The sequence below is a fragment of the Apteryx rowi genome, unplaced genomic scaffold (genome assembly GCF_003343035.1).
Source record: "Apteryx rowi isolate R43461 unplaced genomic scaffold, aptRow1 scaffold_494, whole genome shotgun sequence".
Lineage (NCBI taxonomy): Eukaryota > Metazoa > Chordata > Aves > Apterygiformes > Apterygidae > Apteryx > Apteryx rowi.
In genome coordinates, this window is record NW_020450754.1 from 589,060 (window position 1) to 607,276 (window position 18,217).

The 18,217-nt window shown below is 54.0% G+C and overlaps 1 protein-coding gene across 19 annotated transcripts in view; it reads right to left on the reverse strand.

The window, feature by feature from the left end:
• Positions 1 to 2,944: 2,944 nt before the first annotated feature.
• The window catches only part of CAPN15 (calpain 15), a 65,699-nt gene continuing 50,426 nt past the window's right edge, over positions 2,945 to 18,217 (reverse strand). For all 19 annotated transcript variants that reach the window (XM_026079198.1, XM_026079193.1, XM_026079183.1 and 16 more), the window contains 10 exons: positions 14,196 to 14,404; positions 13,764 to 13,947; positions 10,606 to 10,829; positions 9,272 to 9,397; positions 8,314 to 8,466; positions 7,201 to 7,362; positions 6,612 to 6,841; positions 6,208 to 6,368; positions 5,694 to 5,872; positions 2,945 to 5,340 (listed from right to left, as the gene is read on the reverse strand). In XM_026079198.1, coding sequence (XP_025934983.1) covers positions 5,163 to 5,340; positions 5,694 to 5,872; positions 6,208 to 6,368; positions 6,612 to 6,841; positions 7,201 to 7,362; positions 8,314 to 8,466; positions 9,272 to 9,397; positions 10,606 to 10,829; positions 13,764 to 13,947; positions 14,196 to 14,404 — 1,806 coding nt within the window. In that variant the 3' untranslated portion in view covers positions 2,945 to 5,162. The remainder of the gene's footprint in view (positions 5,341 to 5,693; positions 5,873 to 6,207; positions 6,369 to 6,611; positions 6,842 to 7,200; positions 7,363 to 8,313; positions 8,467 to 9,271; positions 9,398 to 10,605; positions 10,830 to 13,763; positions 13,948 to 14,195; positions 14,405 to 18,217) is intronic.

Genomic DNA, 18,217 nt, shown 5'->3' on the forward strand with positions numbered 1-18,217 from the left:
CTAGGACATAGTTCAGCATGAGATGTCTGAGCTCATCTTTGACATTAAGCAGCAAATGGAGTTGCTGGGAGGATAGGAGGCTGGGGAGAAGACGCCCCGTTCACATGTGGGGTGGCTCTGTGGCTGCAGTGTTGCCCACACTACGAACTAGCTGCTCATCCTCATCTGCCAGTGTGGGACTGTGGCCAGGGTAGGTGCCTGCTGGTGACCCCTGCCAAAGCAGTGTGGGCATCAGGGTGGCAGCAGATCATGCTTTTAGCTAGCTGCAATGCAACTTGCCTTGTGTCCTGGACATGTTCCCCTTTGATGACACAGGAGAGACCAGGGCAAGATGGAGGAGGGTAGTGGGGAACAGACCAGGACATGTGGGGCAGCTCTGCCCTCCAAGAGGCCGTGGAGAGGCCAGGATAGCAGAGGCTACAAGGGATGCAAGGGTTAAAACCTCCCTCTGCCTTTGAGTTTTCTTTCCCTGAACAAACCAAGAGGAGAGGCGAGCAAAAGAGGGAGGCAGTGCCCTCGCCACCCTCCCCACCAAAATTAACTCTCCATCTGTTTCTTTCCGGCTGAGGCTGATGGCTTGTGACAGGGCCTCCTGAATGCAAAGATGTTTCGCCCAGAAAATCTATTACAAGTTGCTCTAAGAAAGACAGAAATTCTCTCCTTCTGTCTCTCCCTACTGGTCTCTCAAGGTGCCCACCCCAGGCGAGAGACGGGCTGGCGGGCTGGAGTGCACAGCCTGCTGCCTCCACTGAGGTGGAAAGCTCACCCTCGCCAGACTGCAGCTCAGCCTGCCTTGCCGCAGGCCCCCAAAATGGGGGGTCGCTGGGGAGGGAACGGGGGTCGTGTAGAATTTGGTGAGGGGGGGGGGCATTGTCTGGTGTGTAAGTAAGGATGTAAAAAAGCCATTCCCCAAACCTTGGCCTGGCATTTCTGAGGCAGTTGGTACTGCCCTGGCACTATTGCTCATGTGAGAGGAAAAAAAACACCCTTACAAAGATTGTCTGGGATGCTGGAACTGCTGCCATGGTTCCTCAGCCCCTGCTCCCGGGGCTGGGTCTTTGAGCTCCCCTAGAGTCAGCCTCCATGATACAGATGGGAAAACTGAGGCAGTGGCTTCCCAAGAGGCATGCTGATGGCTCCATAGGGATCAGGGAGTTGAAGTGCTTGCTTTTGCTTTGCAGGGCTTACCCCCACCCCCACCCCCCCAGCTGCAGCATTCCCTCTGGTGGCGATGGTGAGACTGGACAAAGTCTTGGTGTCAGACTGGACAAAGATCCAGGGAAAGCGGGTAGAGCTGAGGCAGTGCCAGCAGCTCCAAGAGGTGCAGCAGAGACTGATACCACAACCCTTGCTAAGACCTGGAGATGCAGAAGCAGCTGAGTCCTGCCCCCTCTCCCCCAATCCACACACTGTTGTTGGCACCAGATGGCCTGCTGGGCTGCCATTCTTGCCATGTTACTGAGCTAACAAACACGGGTTGTGCTACATCGGAGGCAGTGCAGGATCCCCAGACCTGCTGGCCTCACAGGAGAGGGTGGTGGAGGGGGACCCTATGGCCAGATCTACCATGTACCCTTGCCAGCTAAACCTTGGCACACTGGAGACACCCTAACCCTGTGACACCCTCACCTTATGAACCCCAGGCAGAAAGGAGCAGTGAGCAAAGGTGCTGCATAGCCACGTGCAGCAAAAAGGGGTACATAAAAGGCAGCACTGTGGCACGGTGCACCCCTCTGCTGGTCAGTGTCACCATTCTGCAGCACTGCAGCGGCCCCAGGATCTTCTCTGCATGGAAAAGGAGCTGGGACACCTCTGCTCCCCGCCGCTGGGCTAGCCTGGACAGAACGCCAGGAACGTCGAGGCAGCCCAGTGCCTCTCGTGCTGCTGGGAGGGGGTCCAGACCTTGCCCCAGGAATAACCGAGGGCCTGCAAAGGCTGAAGCGCCAGCAGGCTGAGACTATGTGGCTGGGGTGCAGCCCCTCCTGCTCGCCCCCCCCCCGCGCAAAGCCACCATGAGCCCCCGCTTCCACGCAGTCGAAGGGCGAAGGCCTGGAAGCGGGAGCGAAGGCAGGGCGCGACGCCCGGAGGCAGCGGGCCGGCACCCGGCGCAGCGCGGCGCCTCCGCGGTGCGCGGCCCCGGAGCCGGTGGCGGTGCGGGGAGGCCTCGGCCGTGTGGCGCCGGCCCTTGCCGGGCACACACCGCCCTCTCCCGGCTGCTGCGGAGCTCCGCTTGGCCCCGGCGTTCAGGGCTTCCAGACAGGTTTAAAGCCCGGCAGTGGCTGCAGCTTGATTCACGAGAGTTTCTGATTTTTCTGGGCCAGACAAAGCTAAAGAAATCTTAAGCTCAAAATTCACTCGTTTTTGCTTTCAGGTAATTTTCAGGCGGCTGACTGATGCGCACCCCAGGCAGGTATCACCTGCCGCTACACCAACCCTGAAGCAGGCAGGGGCTCCCAGAGGAGCTGAGCCAAATCCTGCAGCACTGGAGGAGATCTGCTCATCCTGGGTGTGCTGCTGGTGCCGCTTAGCCAGGTTTGGGAGGTACTGGCTCTCCAGACACACTGCCACCAGGCCCGATGGGTGCAGCACCTTATCACAAGCCTCCCTGTCCCCTGCAGTGACAGTCATTTTCAGGGGCAGGAGGAGATGCAGGCAGGGGCACTGTCAGATCAAAGAGAAGAAACTTGCACCATTCACTGCAAGGGGACCTCTCAGGGCTGAATGTAGCCTGGCCCCCAAGCATGTGACCCAGGGTTCCCTTGCAGCCACTTGCTAAAAACTCCAGCCACCCCAGCTCTCCATAGAAAAGGCTCTTCCTTGGTCCCCAAAGTCACACAGCCAGGTGCCACCCTTCCTTCCTTTCCCTTCAGGTCTACCTCCTCAGCACCTCCCCATGGTGGTGCACCTGATCTAGTATCCCCAAAGCACAGCAAATCCAGGCAGCTTCAGTAAAAAACAAAACTTTATTTGGTCCATCAGAACCTGAGTTTGAAAACCACCATAATTTGTATCATACAGGGATTACTGATCTGATTTACATTTGATAAAATAGCCTATGTTTCTTAAGAGCTGGACAGTATATACAGGGTTAAAAATTTTCACAGATCAAAGACAGAAAGAGAAAAAGCAAAGAACAAAGGAGCAGGGAAGAGAGAAAACAGATCAACAAAAAATACAGACAGCTTGGCTGAGCAGCCCCTGCCCCAAGGGGCCAGGTGGGTCCCATGGCAGCATGTGCCCCCAGAGCACTTCTTCCCAGGCCCCTGCCCACCCCCCATCTCTTGAAGGACTGGAAAGAGACAGACACAGGCGGGCAGACTCCAAACCTAGCGGATCCCCATGCCCAGGGCCTGGTGTTCTCAGTGTACCCAGGGGTGGCCACCATCACAGGCAGGGGGATGCAGAACGCACTGCAACATGCATCACAACCAGGAGCCTGGCCATTAACAGGGCTCAACATCTCTCATCACCCCCTGGAGCTGCAGGTCCTCACAACCTAGGAAGGATAGTAGTAACACTAGCAGACTCTCCCCCAGTCACCCCCCCAACACACACACACACACACACACACACACACACACACACACACACTCACACTCACACTCACTCACTCTCTCTCTCCCTCTCCCTCCCTCCCTCTCTCACTCTCTAACCAAACTGGAGAGCCACAATGCCCAAAAAACACTGGGAAAAAGCTTCAGGGCAGCATTAGACTGCCTGGTGACATCTGATGCGTTTACACTGCTGCCTGCATACAGGGCACAGCCCCCATCATGGAGCATCCAGCAGGCCTCAGTTATGTCAAAAGGCCCCTGCAAGTCTCTGCCTTGTCCCAGCTGGCTTCCAAGGGACTTTGCCTCTAAAGGATGAGGCTCACTGCTGCCCCCACACTTGCACGTGGCAACTAAGTAAAGCAACCTGCTGGGAGCTGCTCCCCTAACATTGGGTCTGTACCTGCTGCCCTGTACCCTGATGCTCTCCATCACTTGCTGGGCACTGCAAAACTGCCAACGTTCAACCCTTGCCTTCACAGGGCATGGGGCTAGCCCGGTGAGGTCGCAGCAGGGCAGTGCCCAGGGCCAGGGAGCCAAGTCCCAGCTCAGAACTCATGGCTTCTCTCCAGGCACTGCTTTCAGTGGCTGCCATTGCATAGTAACACTTGTGTGATGAGTTAAGGGGGCCCCTGTTGCCACAAAGCAGTGAAGTGTCTCCCCCCTCCAAGGATGCAGGAAACCCACCCTTGCTCCCCACTGTAGAGCACAGGCAGAGAACTGGATCTGTTCATTTTGCTCCAAGATGCTGTGAAAATCAGTAGTGGATTTTTAAAAGAATCAAGCACCTTCTCCTTCTTGGCCCCAGCCACCACTCCTCTGTCCTTACCCCACAGGCAGGGGCAGCCCAGTCTCCTGGGGCCAAGCAAGGTGCCAGAGTCAGTCTGAGAAATGCAGCAACTCCACACCATGAACAGTAAGCAAAGGTGGCACAAGGGTAGGGCGACGACAGCACATCCCATGCCCGTGTGGTGATCTGAATCAGCAACCTCTGTCGCTCAGCAAAGGTACCTTGATGCGAGTCTCCCATTCATTTCTCACAGCAGACAACAGGGGAAAAAGACAGTGGGAAGGGCCCAGCAGGCAGACGGAGGATCACATAGATGGACAGACTTGAGAGGTATATTCTTTTGCTTTTTTGCAGCGCCAGGGCCCCGGCGCCATGGGAGGGGGCAGAGTCCTGAGCGTGGTGCCTGGGAAGGGGGTTGACAGCAACCTCCAACCCCCTCCCTCTCCTGCAGCCACCTGCTACTGCTCTGCATGCCTGGGGCAAGGCAGAGGGTACCAGACCCCAGTGCTCGTTTGGAGGAGGTGGGATCCTGAGATAGCCACAGGCCAGGCCGTGCCCTCATCCCTTCCCCCCCCCCACTGGCTCCTCATAAAGTGCGTGAATTGGCGGGGGGGAGGCAGGTGCTGCCGGGGAGGGGGCTGTGAGCAGAGCTAGTCCTGGCCCCTGAGAACTCACCCCCAGCCCCGTGGGCACAGGGCAAAGTGCTTGGTGTGACACTCCAGCTCTGCCCTGTGTCAGTGCTGACAGTTCGGGAGGCAACCCCAGGCCAGAGGCTCAGTGAAAATAAAGGGGAAGAGGAGTAGGGTGGAGGAGGCATTTTGTCATAGCGGCCGGGGCCCATGGAGTCCGGCGACCTCAGGTGTGAGCAGGGGGTTGTGGGTCCCTTTTGTGGACATCCAGTCATTGAGGAAGGCCTGGGTGGCTTTACGGTGTGCCAGACGGTGGGTGATGGAGAAGCCAGCATTACCCTCCAGCTGGGAAAGGATCACCAACACCTGCCTGCAAAGAAAGTGCCAAGCTCAGGGCTGGCCAGCTGCCCAGCTTGGCAAAGAAACATGCTGCCCCCATGCCAGGTGGAAAGGCTTGCTGCCTGGCTTAACCCCTACCATGGCAATCCCTTACCCTGCCCACGCACCCATCCTTCATGCCAGTGCTGTGCCTGGCTCTGTCCACCCCTTGCCTGTCACCCCAATGCCCACCCTGCAAACCTTTGCCCACACCACCCCAGAAGCCCCATACTCTGCCTTGCTCCAAACCTGTCAGCACCCCTCAGTGATAACAGCACACACACTGGCCTTCCCCATGCAGCCCTGCACCAACCTCCAACCCTCCCACCCTTGCCTACCCCTGACCTGTGCAGGGGGGGAACGCTGTCTTGGGTTTTGAGGCTGCCACGTGTGGAGACGACGTTGAAGCTGTCAGTGCAGTCACACTGGACGTGCAGGTAGGACTTGGGGTGCCGGTTCTCCACCACCACAATGAGCCCTGCCCAGCCATGTGTCAGGTAGTAGCATGTCATCCCCTCACGACCCTGAGGCAAATAACCCAGTCAGGTATCCGAACCCTGTGGGTACCCCTGTCTCTGAGTTTCAGCCCCTGAATCAGCATCTTTCACCTCCCAGCCAAGCACTGCCACCCTGTGCCCCCCATCTGGCTGGGGTACTCCATGCAGACCCACATAGAGAAGGGGTGGGCAGCCATGGGGCAGGAAGGGATTGGATTCCAGAGCTGGCACAGGTCCTTCCTGATTACTGCCAAGGACTCTGATGACATGGCAGAGGGCAGGGTACTGGCTTCTGCTAGCACCATTGCCCCCTCTGCAGCCATGGCCTGCACCATCGCCTGCCATGTGCCACCCTCACCCACCTCGTGCCGCTCGCCCTTGTTCTCAGTCAGCAGGATGATGGCATCTGCCAGTGTGGTGGGCTGTGCCTCCACCTGCTCCACCATCACCAGGCGGGAGCTGTAGATGGCCAGGATATAGCTGGAATAATCAGTGGCCTGCCGGCTGCTGGTGGGACTGGACGCTGTGGGGATGACACAGCACACACAGGGGTGTTCAGTGAGACTGTCCCAGAGCCCATCTCTCCCTGGGAGCCCAGCTTTGCTGAGTTGCTGCACACACATGTAACCCCCTAACCCAGTAGGGCCCCCACAGCAACGTTTGGGGGGCTTCATCATCTCTGCCTCTCCCAGGGGTTACCATCAGCATCTCTGTGGTGAGGGGAGCCCAGTTCCAACATAGCCTCTCTGGTCCCAGCACCCCTTACCCTGGGCAGCAGTGGGGCCTGCCAGGTCGGCGTTCCAGTGGTTGAAGGCACAGCACACGACAGCGTACTCGCCCGGCTCCAGCATGACGTCGCAGTTGACGAACTTCTTGACGGCTCGTTTGCTGTGAGCCATCAGCCGGCCCAGGCTCAGCTTGTTCCCGCTGGTGAAGGTAGCCCGAAAAACCATGATGCACAGATCCAGCAAGTGGCTGTCCACCATGTCCGATCGCCTGCGACAAGAGGAGGGTCACACCTCACCCGAGCATCTCCCAGCAGAGCACATGGACAGCACCCACTCTGGGCAGGATGGCCAATCTAGAGGAACAGTCCTCCCACTGGGCCTGGATAGATATCCTGAGTATCCTGCCCCATGAACCAGTGCCTGTTCAGGGCTGGGGTTTCAGCTGTGATCACCCTAGCCCTGAAACACGAGGGAGCCATGAGAATCACTGAAGAAATGCCAATGGAGGCTGATCCCCATGCTTTGCAACCCCTCAGGATGGCATGTGGAGGTAGCCTGGTCAGGGCAAAACACATTTCCCCTGGGTTCTGGTTCACTGCTTTCAGCCCTCGCAGCTGCCCAACTCACCTGCTGCCCTCCTGGAAGAGGGCAAACTCCAGGGCAGCACGCTCCAACACTGTCAGCGACGTCACTGTTACCGGCCCATTGGCCTTGTTGGGGAACATGCCCTGGACACGCACCTCATGCCAGTCCGAATGGAGCTTGCAGATATCCACGGAGTCAAAATACCTGTGGGAAATCTGGGCTCAGCAGGCCCTGTGGGGCCCTCCGCAGGTGCACTGCTCTGCCCTCATGCCCCAACCCACTGTGACTCACACAGCTGGAAAGAAGCAGGCACCAGAAGCTCCACATGCCCCTCTGGAGATGTCTAGCCCATTGTACCCCATCTTTGCCCTCATGCCCCATTTTCTTTCTCAGTCCAGAGACTCTGGGCTCATACAACAGGCCTGTCTCCACACTACTGAGATGTGACCTACAGAAGGGCAGTGCCTGCTTTCCAGATGGGACAAGGGCACTCTGATAAGGTGAGAGTGACAGGAGAGGGGGCAGAGCTGAAGGGGTGAAGGGAGGGAGAGCAGTGCCCTTGGGAGGACTCTCCCCAAAGCTCTGCACCCACCTGGGCCCAGGGGCCTCACAGAGGCAAGGAAACAGGCACTGTCAGTAGCTGCAGCAGCTGCTGCACGCCACTAGGTGGCATGGCCCTGCCACACTGCGTGAGCAGCACTGTCAGTGCCAGGCTGGGCCAGGAGCAGCCCTGCTTTTTCCTCCGGGAAAGGGAGCAGGAGCAGAGGAGCAGCCCAGTCCCCCACGCTGTCCCACGGCCCTGCAGAGGTTTCTCCCCAGAAGTGCCCACTGATCTCTGATCCTGGCACAATCCAGTCTGGCTGCACGGTGGAAGGCCGTGCCCAGCTGCCACTGAATGTGTGGGCACAGTCAGCACATCAGGCCATGGAGACCAGAGTCCTCCCCTGCAAGGATTTCTCCATCCTGTCTCCTCTGAGTGAAGGAGTTCCCATGACCCAATACAAAACATCCCTTGAGGCAATTTCATCACACAGCCTCCACCCATCCCTTCTGCTCTTCAGTCCCCATGTCATGCTGCCTTGCTTCCGCACCCAAGCCCAGGATCTGCCCTGTGAGTGAGGCCTGGGGGTCTCTGCCTCCTGGGCACTACCGTACTTAATGAAATCGCTGTACTCCATCCAGAAGACCCCCTCACTGCTGCCATGGGGCATCAGGTCATGACGCAAGGGGGCAGGCCAGTGGGGCCACTCATCAGACCAGCTGCCATTCCAGGAGAAGCGGCCCCAGGGGTTTCGGAGCCGCAGTAACCTGGGGGAAGGGGAACAAGGGTGTCAGAGGCTCAGGGTAAGGGAGGACATAAGGGTGATCGCCTCTGAGATGTTCACCCATCTCCACAAACTCAGCCACTCAGTTTGGCCACCCCTACTTCACACAACCTTCTACCCCTCCAGACTGCCCCTGACTTTCAGAGCCCCCAGAGCATCCCAACCCAAATTTTCCATCCCTCCCCCACAAAAAGCCCCAGATGTCCATGTCCTGCACTTCTGTTTGGATCTGCTGCAGCTCACCCCACCATTCCCTGCCCAGAATGGCCTCCAGCCAGGCACTGCAGGGAGGAGGCTGGTGAGCAAATGCTCAGAGAGCAACACAAGCCCCCACATGACATGGCTAAAAACAGGCCTTCATACAGGCACCCAGGTAGCTGGGACAACACCCATTTCTGTCTCTCCCACCCCACAAAGATAAGAAGGATGCCCTGATTAATTCATACTGAAAGAGCTCGACTCAATCCTCTGTATCATGCCACCCACGGGAAGACTGAGCAAACCATACTGCACAGACCTCAAAGATCAGAGAGGGCCACCTAGAGCAGAGCAGCCTAGGACATGGGCCCAGTGCCACACAAAGCCGGCTTATATGACAGCAGCATTTATGTGACACCATGAGATGGAGAAGTAGCCCTTGCTGACCATAAGGATGGGACACATGAGAATCCCCAAGGTCTTGTCCAGCATGCCCTTGCATTCTCCTTTATCTTTCTCCTGGGTTTCTGCTCAGGCTATATTGGTAGGAACGTTTGCTGTAGTATGCCAGCCTCCACCAGCTAACTCACCTGAAGCCTTGGACATCCCGCACATCCAGGATAGAGTAGGCATGCCGTGGACGGAGACCCATACTCTCGTAGGCCACATCATCCACCTTCATGTTTCCCCCACCACAGGATGCGCCCATGAGGAACCTGCACGGGGACAGCAAAATGTTTAGTGTCCTGCAGGGGCTGGCACTGGGGGAAGCTGGTCCCCACAGCTCAAGACATGCAGCAGACTTTCCCCTGGCAGGATCCTCCGTATTCCCTCTCTGCAATCACACTGCAAGCCTCCCCAGAGCAGTGCCCTGACCCCAATGGCTGGAGCTCTGCCTAGGCAGCAAGCTTCCTTCAGCCCACAACTCAGGTGTGCGCTCAAGTCCAGGATCTGTGGAGAGCTTCTCCAAGCAGTGCCCTCAGATCAGGGCACTTGATTGTCTTCTAACACCAGATGGACAAAGCAGAGCTGCCCTCACCCTTCCGTCAAATCCCCTGTCTCTTCCTGCTTGCTCTTCCCACATGCACAGTGGGGCTTTCCCCCAACCTCACCCATTTTCTGTCAGGTCCCAGGGTACTGCCAAGGGTGTCCTTGACGGCTGGCAGGGCTCAGGCCAAATTGAAATGGCAAATGGTGTGTCTGCCTCCACTTTTCAGGGAGCAGGCCCTGTCTGTGGGAGTGAGGACACAGGCCACTCAGGGCTGGAAGTCTGCACCACCCAAGCTTGTGAGGATACCATATGCTGGGATAGATTAGCTTCCCATGTGGCAGAACCACAGTCATGGCCCCATACCACAGGGTGGCAGGAGCTATCCTGCCTTTAGCTATCACAATAAAAATCACTCTGATTGTGCAGAGCCTAGGAACCTAACTTCCCTCCCATTCTTCCTGTTGGTTGAGTCTCCCAGTGATGAGCAAGAGGACTTGCTTTTGCTTTGTCTCCTATAGACTGGACTAATCACGCCCAGGCATGGCCAAAGATGTCATTTATAGGTGGGGAACACGTGCAGAGTAAAGCCCTTATTAATACAGGAAACATGGAAACAAAACTCAAAGCAAAGCAAGTGGGTTTAATGCCAGTCACTTCAAAACCTCTGTAAGACAGCAGCAAACGTGCACAGGGAAATCCACTAGGATTTTAATTTCATATGAAAACTAAATAAAGGAGAAATCATTTCTTAGAGCTTAGAGGGGGGTTCTGTCAACACTTCAGATGGATGCCAAGCATGGTGGACTACATTCTGGGTCAACACACTAGCCCCTCTCCTCTCAGTCTCTACAAATGAGAGTGGCCACCCTTGCCCCCTTCTTTGAGTATCCATGCTCCTGACAGCTAACATGACATCCTCCTGCCTCGTCTTACCCAGCCTCCTTAGAACTCAGCATTTTGGCCCAGATGAGGTCAGTGTCAATGGGCTCCTCGCGAGGGTTAGTGGAGCTGACCTGCAGCATCAGGCTCTCGCAGGGGGCACCAGTTAGTGTAGCCAGGCCTTCAATAGCACGCCCTGCCTGGAGGGCAAAGTACGAACCATGAAGCTTGGCCAGCGCCTTCTCAATGAGGGCTACCCATAACTGCTTCCTCTGGGCCTGGGGAAAGAGACAGAAACATGTCACAAGCCATCCCCAGGCATGTGATGGAAAAACAAATGGACCGCATGCAGAAAAGGCAAAGCCCTGCTCACTTTCTATCTGCCAGCCCTCACACTGAAGGGAGATGAAGTGATGGGAACAGCAAGGCCAAGCTACCAGGAGTTTGCTCACATATGACCAAGGAAAACCCCATTCACTGTCTGTCCAGGCTTTTGTTTGCAGTTTATTTCCCCCTTGGGAAAATATCCTGGATTTAATGCATAAGAGGCCTGGATGACAACACAGCAGGGGTCTGGGGTCTGGGGTCCAGACAGTGAGGCGAGCAGAGGAGGTTTTTTTGTTTGTTTGTTTTTGTTTGCTTGTTTTTTTAATTTGATAAGCTAATAGCCCCTTCTTTCCACATCAATCTGGATTCAAAAATATTTAGTAACAGAAGGGGCTATCAGGCACATCTGGGCAGTTGACTTTTACTCATACACCATTGCAAATAAAAAACAACACACCTTTGGAGGAGGAGGCTGCCTAGAGCACACTTTGCAGTAGAACCAGTTAGAGTTCACACACAATGAAGAGGTTGTTTCAAGGACAAAGGGATGAAGCTCCAAAAACTCAGAGGCACACTGGCAAACTTCTCCACTCCCAGCACAGGGACAATGGCAAGATATAATTAGAAGATGCATGTTTTGCAGGGGGAAGATCTCCCTGGAGTCACTTTGCTCTGGTGCCAGGCTATTGGTACGGCTAGGTGATTATGCATTCATAAAGAAATGTACAGGCTGCATTAATGCACCCAGAGGATTACAAAGCCTACCACCAGGATGTCCCAGCCACTGTTACGGGTCCTCAACCTCCTATGCTGTCCTGGCCATGCTCAGACCTGGGAGGAGACACCTCCATCCCAGCCCTCACCTGCCATGAGGAAGCAAAGAGATGGATGCAGAAGGTTGCAAGCATACAAGCACAGAGGTCACAGAAACATTTGTTGGCCTCTGCATCCCCAATAAATCAGGTTCAGTTGGAGATGCTCCAAAACCCAGTGCTTGGAGGGTAGCAAGGGAAAATCACTGGTACACTTGTAACTTTATGTGACTCACAGGTGACCGTCAGGAGTTGGGAGAGGAAAGGAGGGCAATGAAGATTTCTTTGTGACAGATAAAGGAAGCTTAGAAGTGCTTTTCTCTGGTCTGTTTTTGAGTTCCTCACACAACAAAATCCATGTAGTTTATTTTCATCTGAGACTCAGCTAGGGAGCTGTGATAAGACCCTGATTTTGCTTTATTTTTATAACTCTGGTTTTCCTTTTTACCCCCCACATTCAGCTCAGACACCTAAACACTCAGCAGCAAAATTCTTTCAAGATTCAGATGCATGTGGAATCAAAGGCAAAGCAAGCCCAGTCCATGTGAAAATCTTCAATCTTCAAAATATACAGACTTGAAATTTGTAAGAGAGGAAGAATAGATGGAGAAGGAAAAACAAACAAACAAACAAACAAACAAAAAAACCCCAAGAGACAAATCCTATGCTAAAAATAAAGAATTTCATCTGATTTGGTCTTCTCTGTCTATCATGAGACAAAATGTAGACATGGACTCCTTTTTCTTCCCCTCTCCAATATTTCTCTTTAATAGGATCCACTTCCAGGAGTGCTGGCAATCATTTTGACATGCTGAGCTCTCCTGTATCCCTTGGGGGATCATCCACTTTGTAGAGAAACTGGCTGGGCAATCCAGCCTTGGCAATGGTATATCTGTGGTTGAACAGCGTGAAGTCCCTGCCTGGACCCAAAGCAGTCTGCACAGAGCCTACTGGGGTTAAGCAGAGCACAGGAGCTGATGCTGCCAAGTACGCTGAACAGACTCTGCCACCCCATGCCCAGAGAAGCCTGCTAACTCTGATACAATTAACTACTGCCCCAAGATTGGGTTGCCTCCATGCAGTGGAGAGCACAGGCTACTAAGCCCACTCAGGCCAGGGACTTTGCAAGCTGTATCGAAATTAAGGTTTCCCTAGTACTTGAGTTATCCCTGGGCCCCCACCTCCTGTCCTCGCTGCATAAACGCATCTACAGCTCAAGCATGATGTAGCTCTTTGGGCTGTGTGTATTTTAAAACAGAGAATTTGGATTTGCAGAACACAGCCAAACCCACAGAGAAGTCCAATGTTCCCAGGTCCCTGTCTCTCCTCCTGACTGTGGCACTTTGGTTTGTTTGGCAGATTCTGCTGTCTGATTTTCAATAATGACATTCTTGGTCTCCTTCATGGAATGATCCAGGCAAGTGCCTCTGGGCCTGGCAGGCAGGGCAGGGCATAATGCACAGTGATGTCCCAAAGTGGCTGAGGGAGCTTCTTTAATCCTAGCAGATGCCACCTGAGTGTGCTCAGAGCAACCAGGCACTGGCTCAAAATAGGCTGATTTACAGGGCAATCAACTCCCTCTCCGTGGTCCCTCCCTGACAAAGCCAAGATGCCAGATCTCCCCGCAGAGGAAAGAAACAACTTTCACTCAGCCTCTCTCTGTGCAAAAATACTCAGGTAAAATACTTTCTTTTTGCTGTGAAGAATAAAGATGGCTTCCCCTGTAGACCTGCAATGTGGGGAGAGCAGGGGGGAAAAGACAACTGCAAAAGAACTCTCTTGCAGTCTGGAAAATGACAAGAGAAGCCTGAACAGATTTACATCATGGTCTCAAAGAGCTCAGTCAACCTGAACACCCAGCAGAAGACAGGGTCGCAAGCTGCATATGCCTCATCAGCCTTCCCTGATGCAGCCCAGAGTAAGGGCTCCCTGTGAACCACAGCAGTATCTCTTCCCACTCCACAGCCTCTATCAGTCCTGTCCTGGGACAGCTGGAGATGAGACAGTCCCAGGCCCCTGGGGCCCTGCCCACACCTTCCTAGCACCCCTTTTTCCCCCCGCCGGGATGCTGACCTGAGAGAAGAGGAGGTATCCACACTCATCACAAGGCAACATGTCATCCACCAGCACAGTGGTCCATGTGCCATCCTTGCACAGCCGCACCTGGTAGGCACCCTCAGGGCATAGCGTCCGCGTGATCATCACCCTCTCCACCAGCTCTGGCCGCTCCGCCAGCACGGCCAGGGCACTCAGAAACCTGGTGAGATGGGAGACACTGTGAGCAAGGCATGGGAGGGCAGGACACGAGAGCTGGGGAAGTCCAGCTGAGCAGCATAAGGGCCTGGGATCCACAGCGGTTTAGTAAGGGGTGGGATATAGGATGGGATATACAGTTGGGTGTATAAATGGGCTCTGGTTGGGCTCAGTGGTCCAATTTGGAACTGGATGGTGGGCGGAGACAGGGGAAGGTGCAGGAGGGTGTCACTCCAGCTCTCTCCCTCTTACCAGCAGTTTCCCAGCAGTCCCTGTAGGATGTCTGAGGGCCTGGGTGTCCGAAACACTGACCACTTCACCGATCGGTCTTTGAAGATGCTACAGTTGATTTCATGGGGTCGCAGCCACTGTTTCACCCTCTGCTGGACACTGTCACCTTCCGGGAATCCCACAGATTTGGGCCCAGGGTGGAAACTATCATCTACAAAATTGACTTTGTTCTGCGAGAGCAAAAGGCAAGGACAGCATCAGTATGCATCTGTGTGGCACGCTCCCCAGGTCCTCCTGGGATGGGGCCGGCTTGGAAAGCCTGCCCCACTCTACCCCCAGAAAGCAGACCAGAGCCCCTAATGCTCATGTTTGGCCCAGGCAGCCCGTTCTGATGCCATGACAGAGAGCACGATTTGAGGCCAGCATGAGGCTGGGTGTCTGCTGAAAATGTCACAGGCCAAAGCAGACCGTGCCCAGATGAATTCTGTACAGCAGGTTCAGCATGCCACTATTGTGCCTTCTATGAGCTCGTTCACCTCTCTGGGCGCCAGGCTCCTGACTGCAACACAGATCTTTTTTTTTCTTTTTTTCAGCAGTCTCCCCAAGCAGGAACCATTTTGCACTTTGCACTGGTGCTAAAAGCTGGACTGTGGGGGACCTTGGCTGCCTCTATAAGTGGCAAAGCATACAGGAACAGCAAGCCTGTGAAGAAGCATCTGGCAACGAAACACTCCTCAGTTAGAGCCCTGTGATAGGGGCTGAGCCGCACAGGGCAGCCCCAGGCTCTGCTGCATCAATTCACAGCATAGCCCTGCTCCAGAGAGAGGAGGTTGTGTCGCAGGTCTCTGTGACTCTTCCACGGTAGATTTGCGGAGAACGTCAGAGGCACCTTTTGCAAATGAATTCAGTCTGACCACAAATAGGCAAGCAATTCTGGAGTAAGGATATTCTGAGTCCACCTGCAATAGCTACTGCACATTAAAAAGAATAGGATTGAATGAAGGACAGATAATCCTGTAGGTATTAGCCACAGATTTAGGATGGAAGCACAAAACTTCACCAAAGGGAGAAGGGCTACTTATTCAGACAATTTAACACAGGGTGAAATAAGAACCGGGATTTTTTTTCTTACCATTAATTCAATGAAATCATTTTTTTCATCAAAAGCCACCTATGATTTAAATTAGCTTTTATGCACACCAAACTAGTATTTGTCTTCTTCTTTTGTTACAATCCTAACTCACTGATGTGAATGTTTTCTACGTGGCTCTTCAATCAGCACTTTCAGCTTCTATTTTGCAAAAAGGAGTTTTTCTGCTAATAAATGTCATCATTCAAATACTGACACAGTCCAAAAAGGACAAGCTCCAGAGTCCTACTGGCTTTCTCAAGGATAGTGTTTGTTCCATGCTTGTGGGTGCAGATGATGAGCAAACTGCTTCTGCCGTATTTGCAGACCACCCCATCTTGCAACATGTTGGCCTTGCATAGTCACCTCTTGGGGGAACAGACCAGGGTTCTCCAGGAACCCCCTGCGCAGGGCTGCACAGGCACAGAACAAGATGACAGTTCTTGAGTCAGGGACTTTATGGCATCCTAAGCTTTCTGTCTCCTTTGGAGTTACTGCAGCTCTCTTCCAAAAGGCAGAGATGGAGGAGAGCCTTCTGTCTCCCTGAGACCATGGCCAGGATCCAATCTGTCACCGTCCTGAGCTAGGACAGCACTGAGCAGGACTTTGTGAGCTTAGATGGGCACCTACACCAGGCACCGCAACAGTTATCTGAACACGGCTCCTTCTCCTCTCTCCAGATTGCATAGGACACCAGGCTCAGCAGAAGCCTAAGCCCATTATAGGCTCTGTAGTGAACAGTCTGATTGCAGCCCTCTGTGGCTTCCCCAGGGGGTAAATTCCCCCCATATTTGAGAGTACACTGGGGCATAAACCAGGGAAAGGTTGTCCAAGTGTCCCCAGCACAGCAGTGTACAGCTTAGAACCTCTGAGCGGCCTCCATGGCTTCAGGCACAAATGGCATATCAGCTCCAAATGCCACCAAGCCCTGTTTCAGTGAAAGATTTGGGAGCACAGGTCGGGTAGGACACTGAGAGAATCACAGAATGGTTGAGGTTGGAAGGGACCTCTGGAGATTGTCTAAGTCCAACCCCCCTGCTCAAGCAGGGTTACCTAGAGCATGTTGCACAGGATCGCATCCAGGTGGGTTTTGAATATCTCCAGAGAAGGAGACTCCACAACCTCTCTGGGCAACCTGTTCCAGTGCTCTGTCACCCTCACAGGAAAGAAGTGTTTTCTCATGTTCAGATGGACCTTCCTGTGTTTCAGTTTGTGCCCGTTGCCTCACGTCCTGTCACTGGGCACCACTGAAATAGTCTGGCCCCATCCTCTTGACACCCTCCCTTTAGATATTTGTATACATTAATAAGATCCCCTCTCAGCCTTCTCTTCTCCAGGCTAAACGGGCCCAGCTCTCTCAGCCTTTCCTCATAGGCGAGATGCTCCAGTCCCCTAATCATCATCGTAGCCCTACGCTGGAGTCTCTCCAGTAGCTCCATGTCTTTCTTGTACTGGGGAGCCCAGAACTGGACACAGTACTCCAGATGGGGCCTCACCAGGGCTGAGTAGAGGGGGAGAATCACCTCCCTCGACCTGCTGGCAACACTCTTCCTGATGCACCCCAGGATACCACTGGCCTTCTTGGCCACAAGGGCACGTTGCTGCCTCATGCTTAACTTGGTGTCCACCAGCACTCCCAGGTCCTTCTCCACAGAGCTGCTTTCCAGCAGGTCAACCCCCAACCTGTACTGGTGCATGGGGTTATTCCTCCCTGGGTGCAGGACCCTGCACTTCCCTTTGTTGAACTTTGGGAGGTTCCTCTCTGTCTCCTCATGAGGTTCCTCTGACAGCTCCACTGAAGAGACCAGCTGGGGATAGCTTGCTCCACCTTTACAAAAGCCATACAATTAAAGCAACTATGCAATTAGCAATGAGTGCCTGCCTAGAGCACCCCTTTCCTCTAGCTCCCACAGAGATCAAAGCTCACATATGCATGTGGCACACTGTCAGGATGGGCCTGGTCCAGCCCAGATTGGTCTGCAAGGCCAGAGTCCCAGCAAAGAGCAACGCAAGCCTGCTGACCTCCCTGGTCTGTCAACACTGACAATAGGAAGGCAATGAGAGAGTACCAGTGCAGATCCCCAGCAGTGATGGGAAAGGTTGCCCCATAAGCTAATTAGGATTATACCATGACGTTTCCTTTCACATATTAATGCTTTACAGAAGTGGTCAATATCAACATCCCTGTGAGATGGAGGGAAACAGAGGCACAAGAGCTGCAGGGGCAATGTCAGAGCCAGGGAAGAGTCTGCAGCAGCTAACTTTGCTTGTGCCCAGGCTGCTGAGCTGGCCAGGGCCAAGCAGTGATCTGGAGCACTGCCTTCCTTGGCTTCATAAGCACAGGCACAGCTTTGCCAGACAGTCAGTCAATCCCCAGAGTGTAGCAATGAGCCTGCTCACAGATAGTGCCAGACAAGGAGCCCTGCTCCTTGATATTTCCCCTAYAAGACAGGCTGCTCCACAGAGTTCGGGACGTGAGGCATACAGGGATAACAGAATGAGGATGTCACCAACCTGACACTTCCCTCCAAGGGAAGCCTGAGTTGCACAGTGCCTTTGAAACAGCAACCAAAAGGTAGCTTTAAGGCTGCACAAAACAATGGCTAGCTATTTTCAGCCACAGATGGGAGTTCACAAACACAAAAACAGAAGGCTGAAAAGCCCCAAGACAGATAAACAGTGCTTTGAGTGCAGGACTTAGGAGGCCTTAAAAATCCCAGGCTCTCACAAGAACTGCTGCTTCCCCAGATTTCCTATACCTACACACATCACAGGCGCTGCCCACAAACAGCAGTGCCACTAGCAAATCTGGATACACTCTTTCCCAGCCTTCCTCATCCTTGGACAGGGAGCGAGCTGGATTGATCACCTTAGAAAGCTCCCTTCACCATAGAGGTTATCTCCACCAATTTAA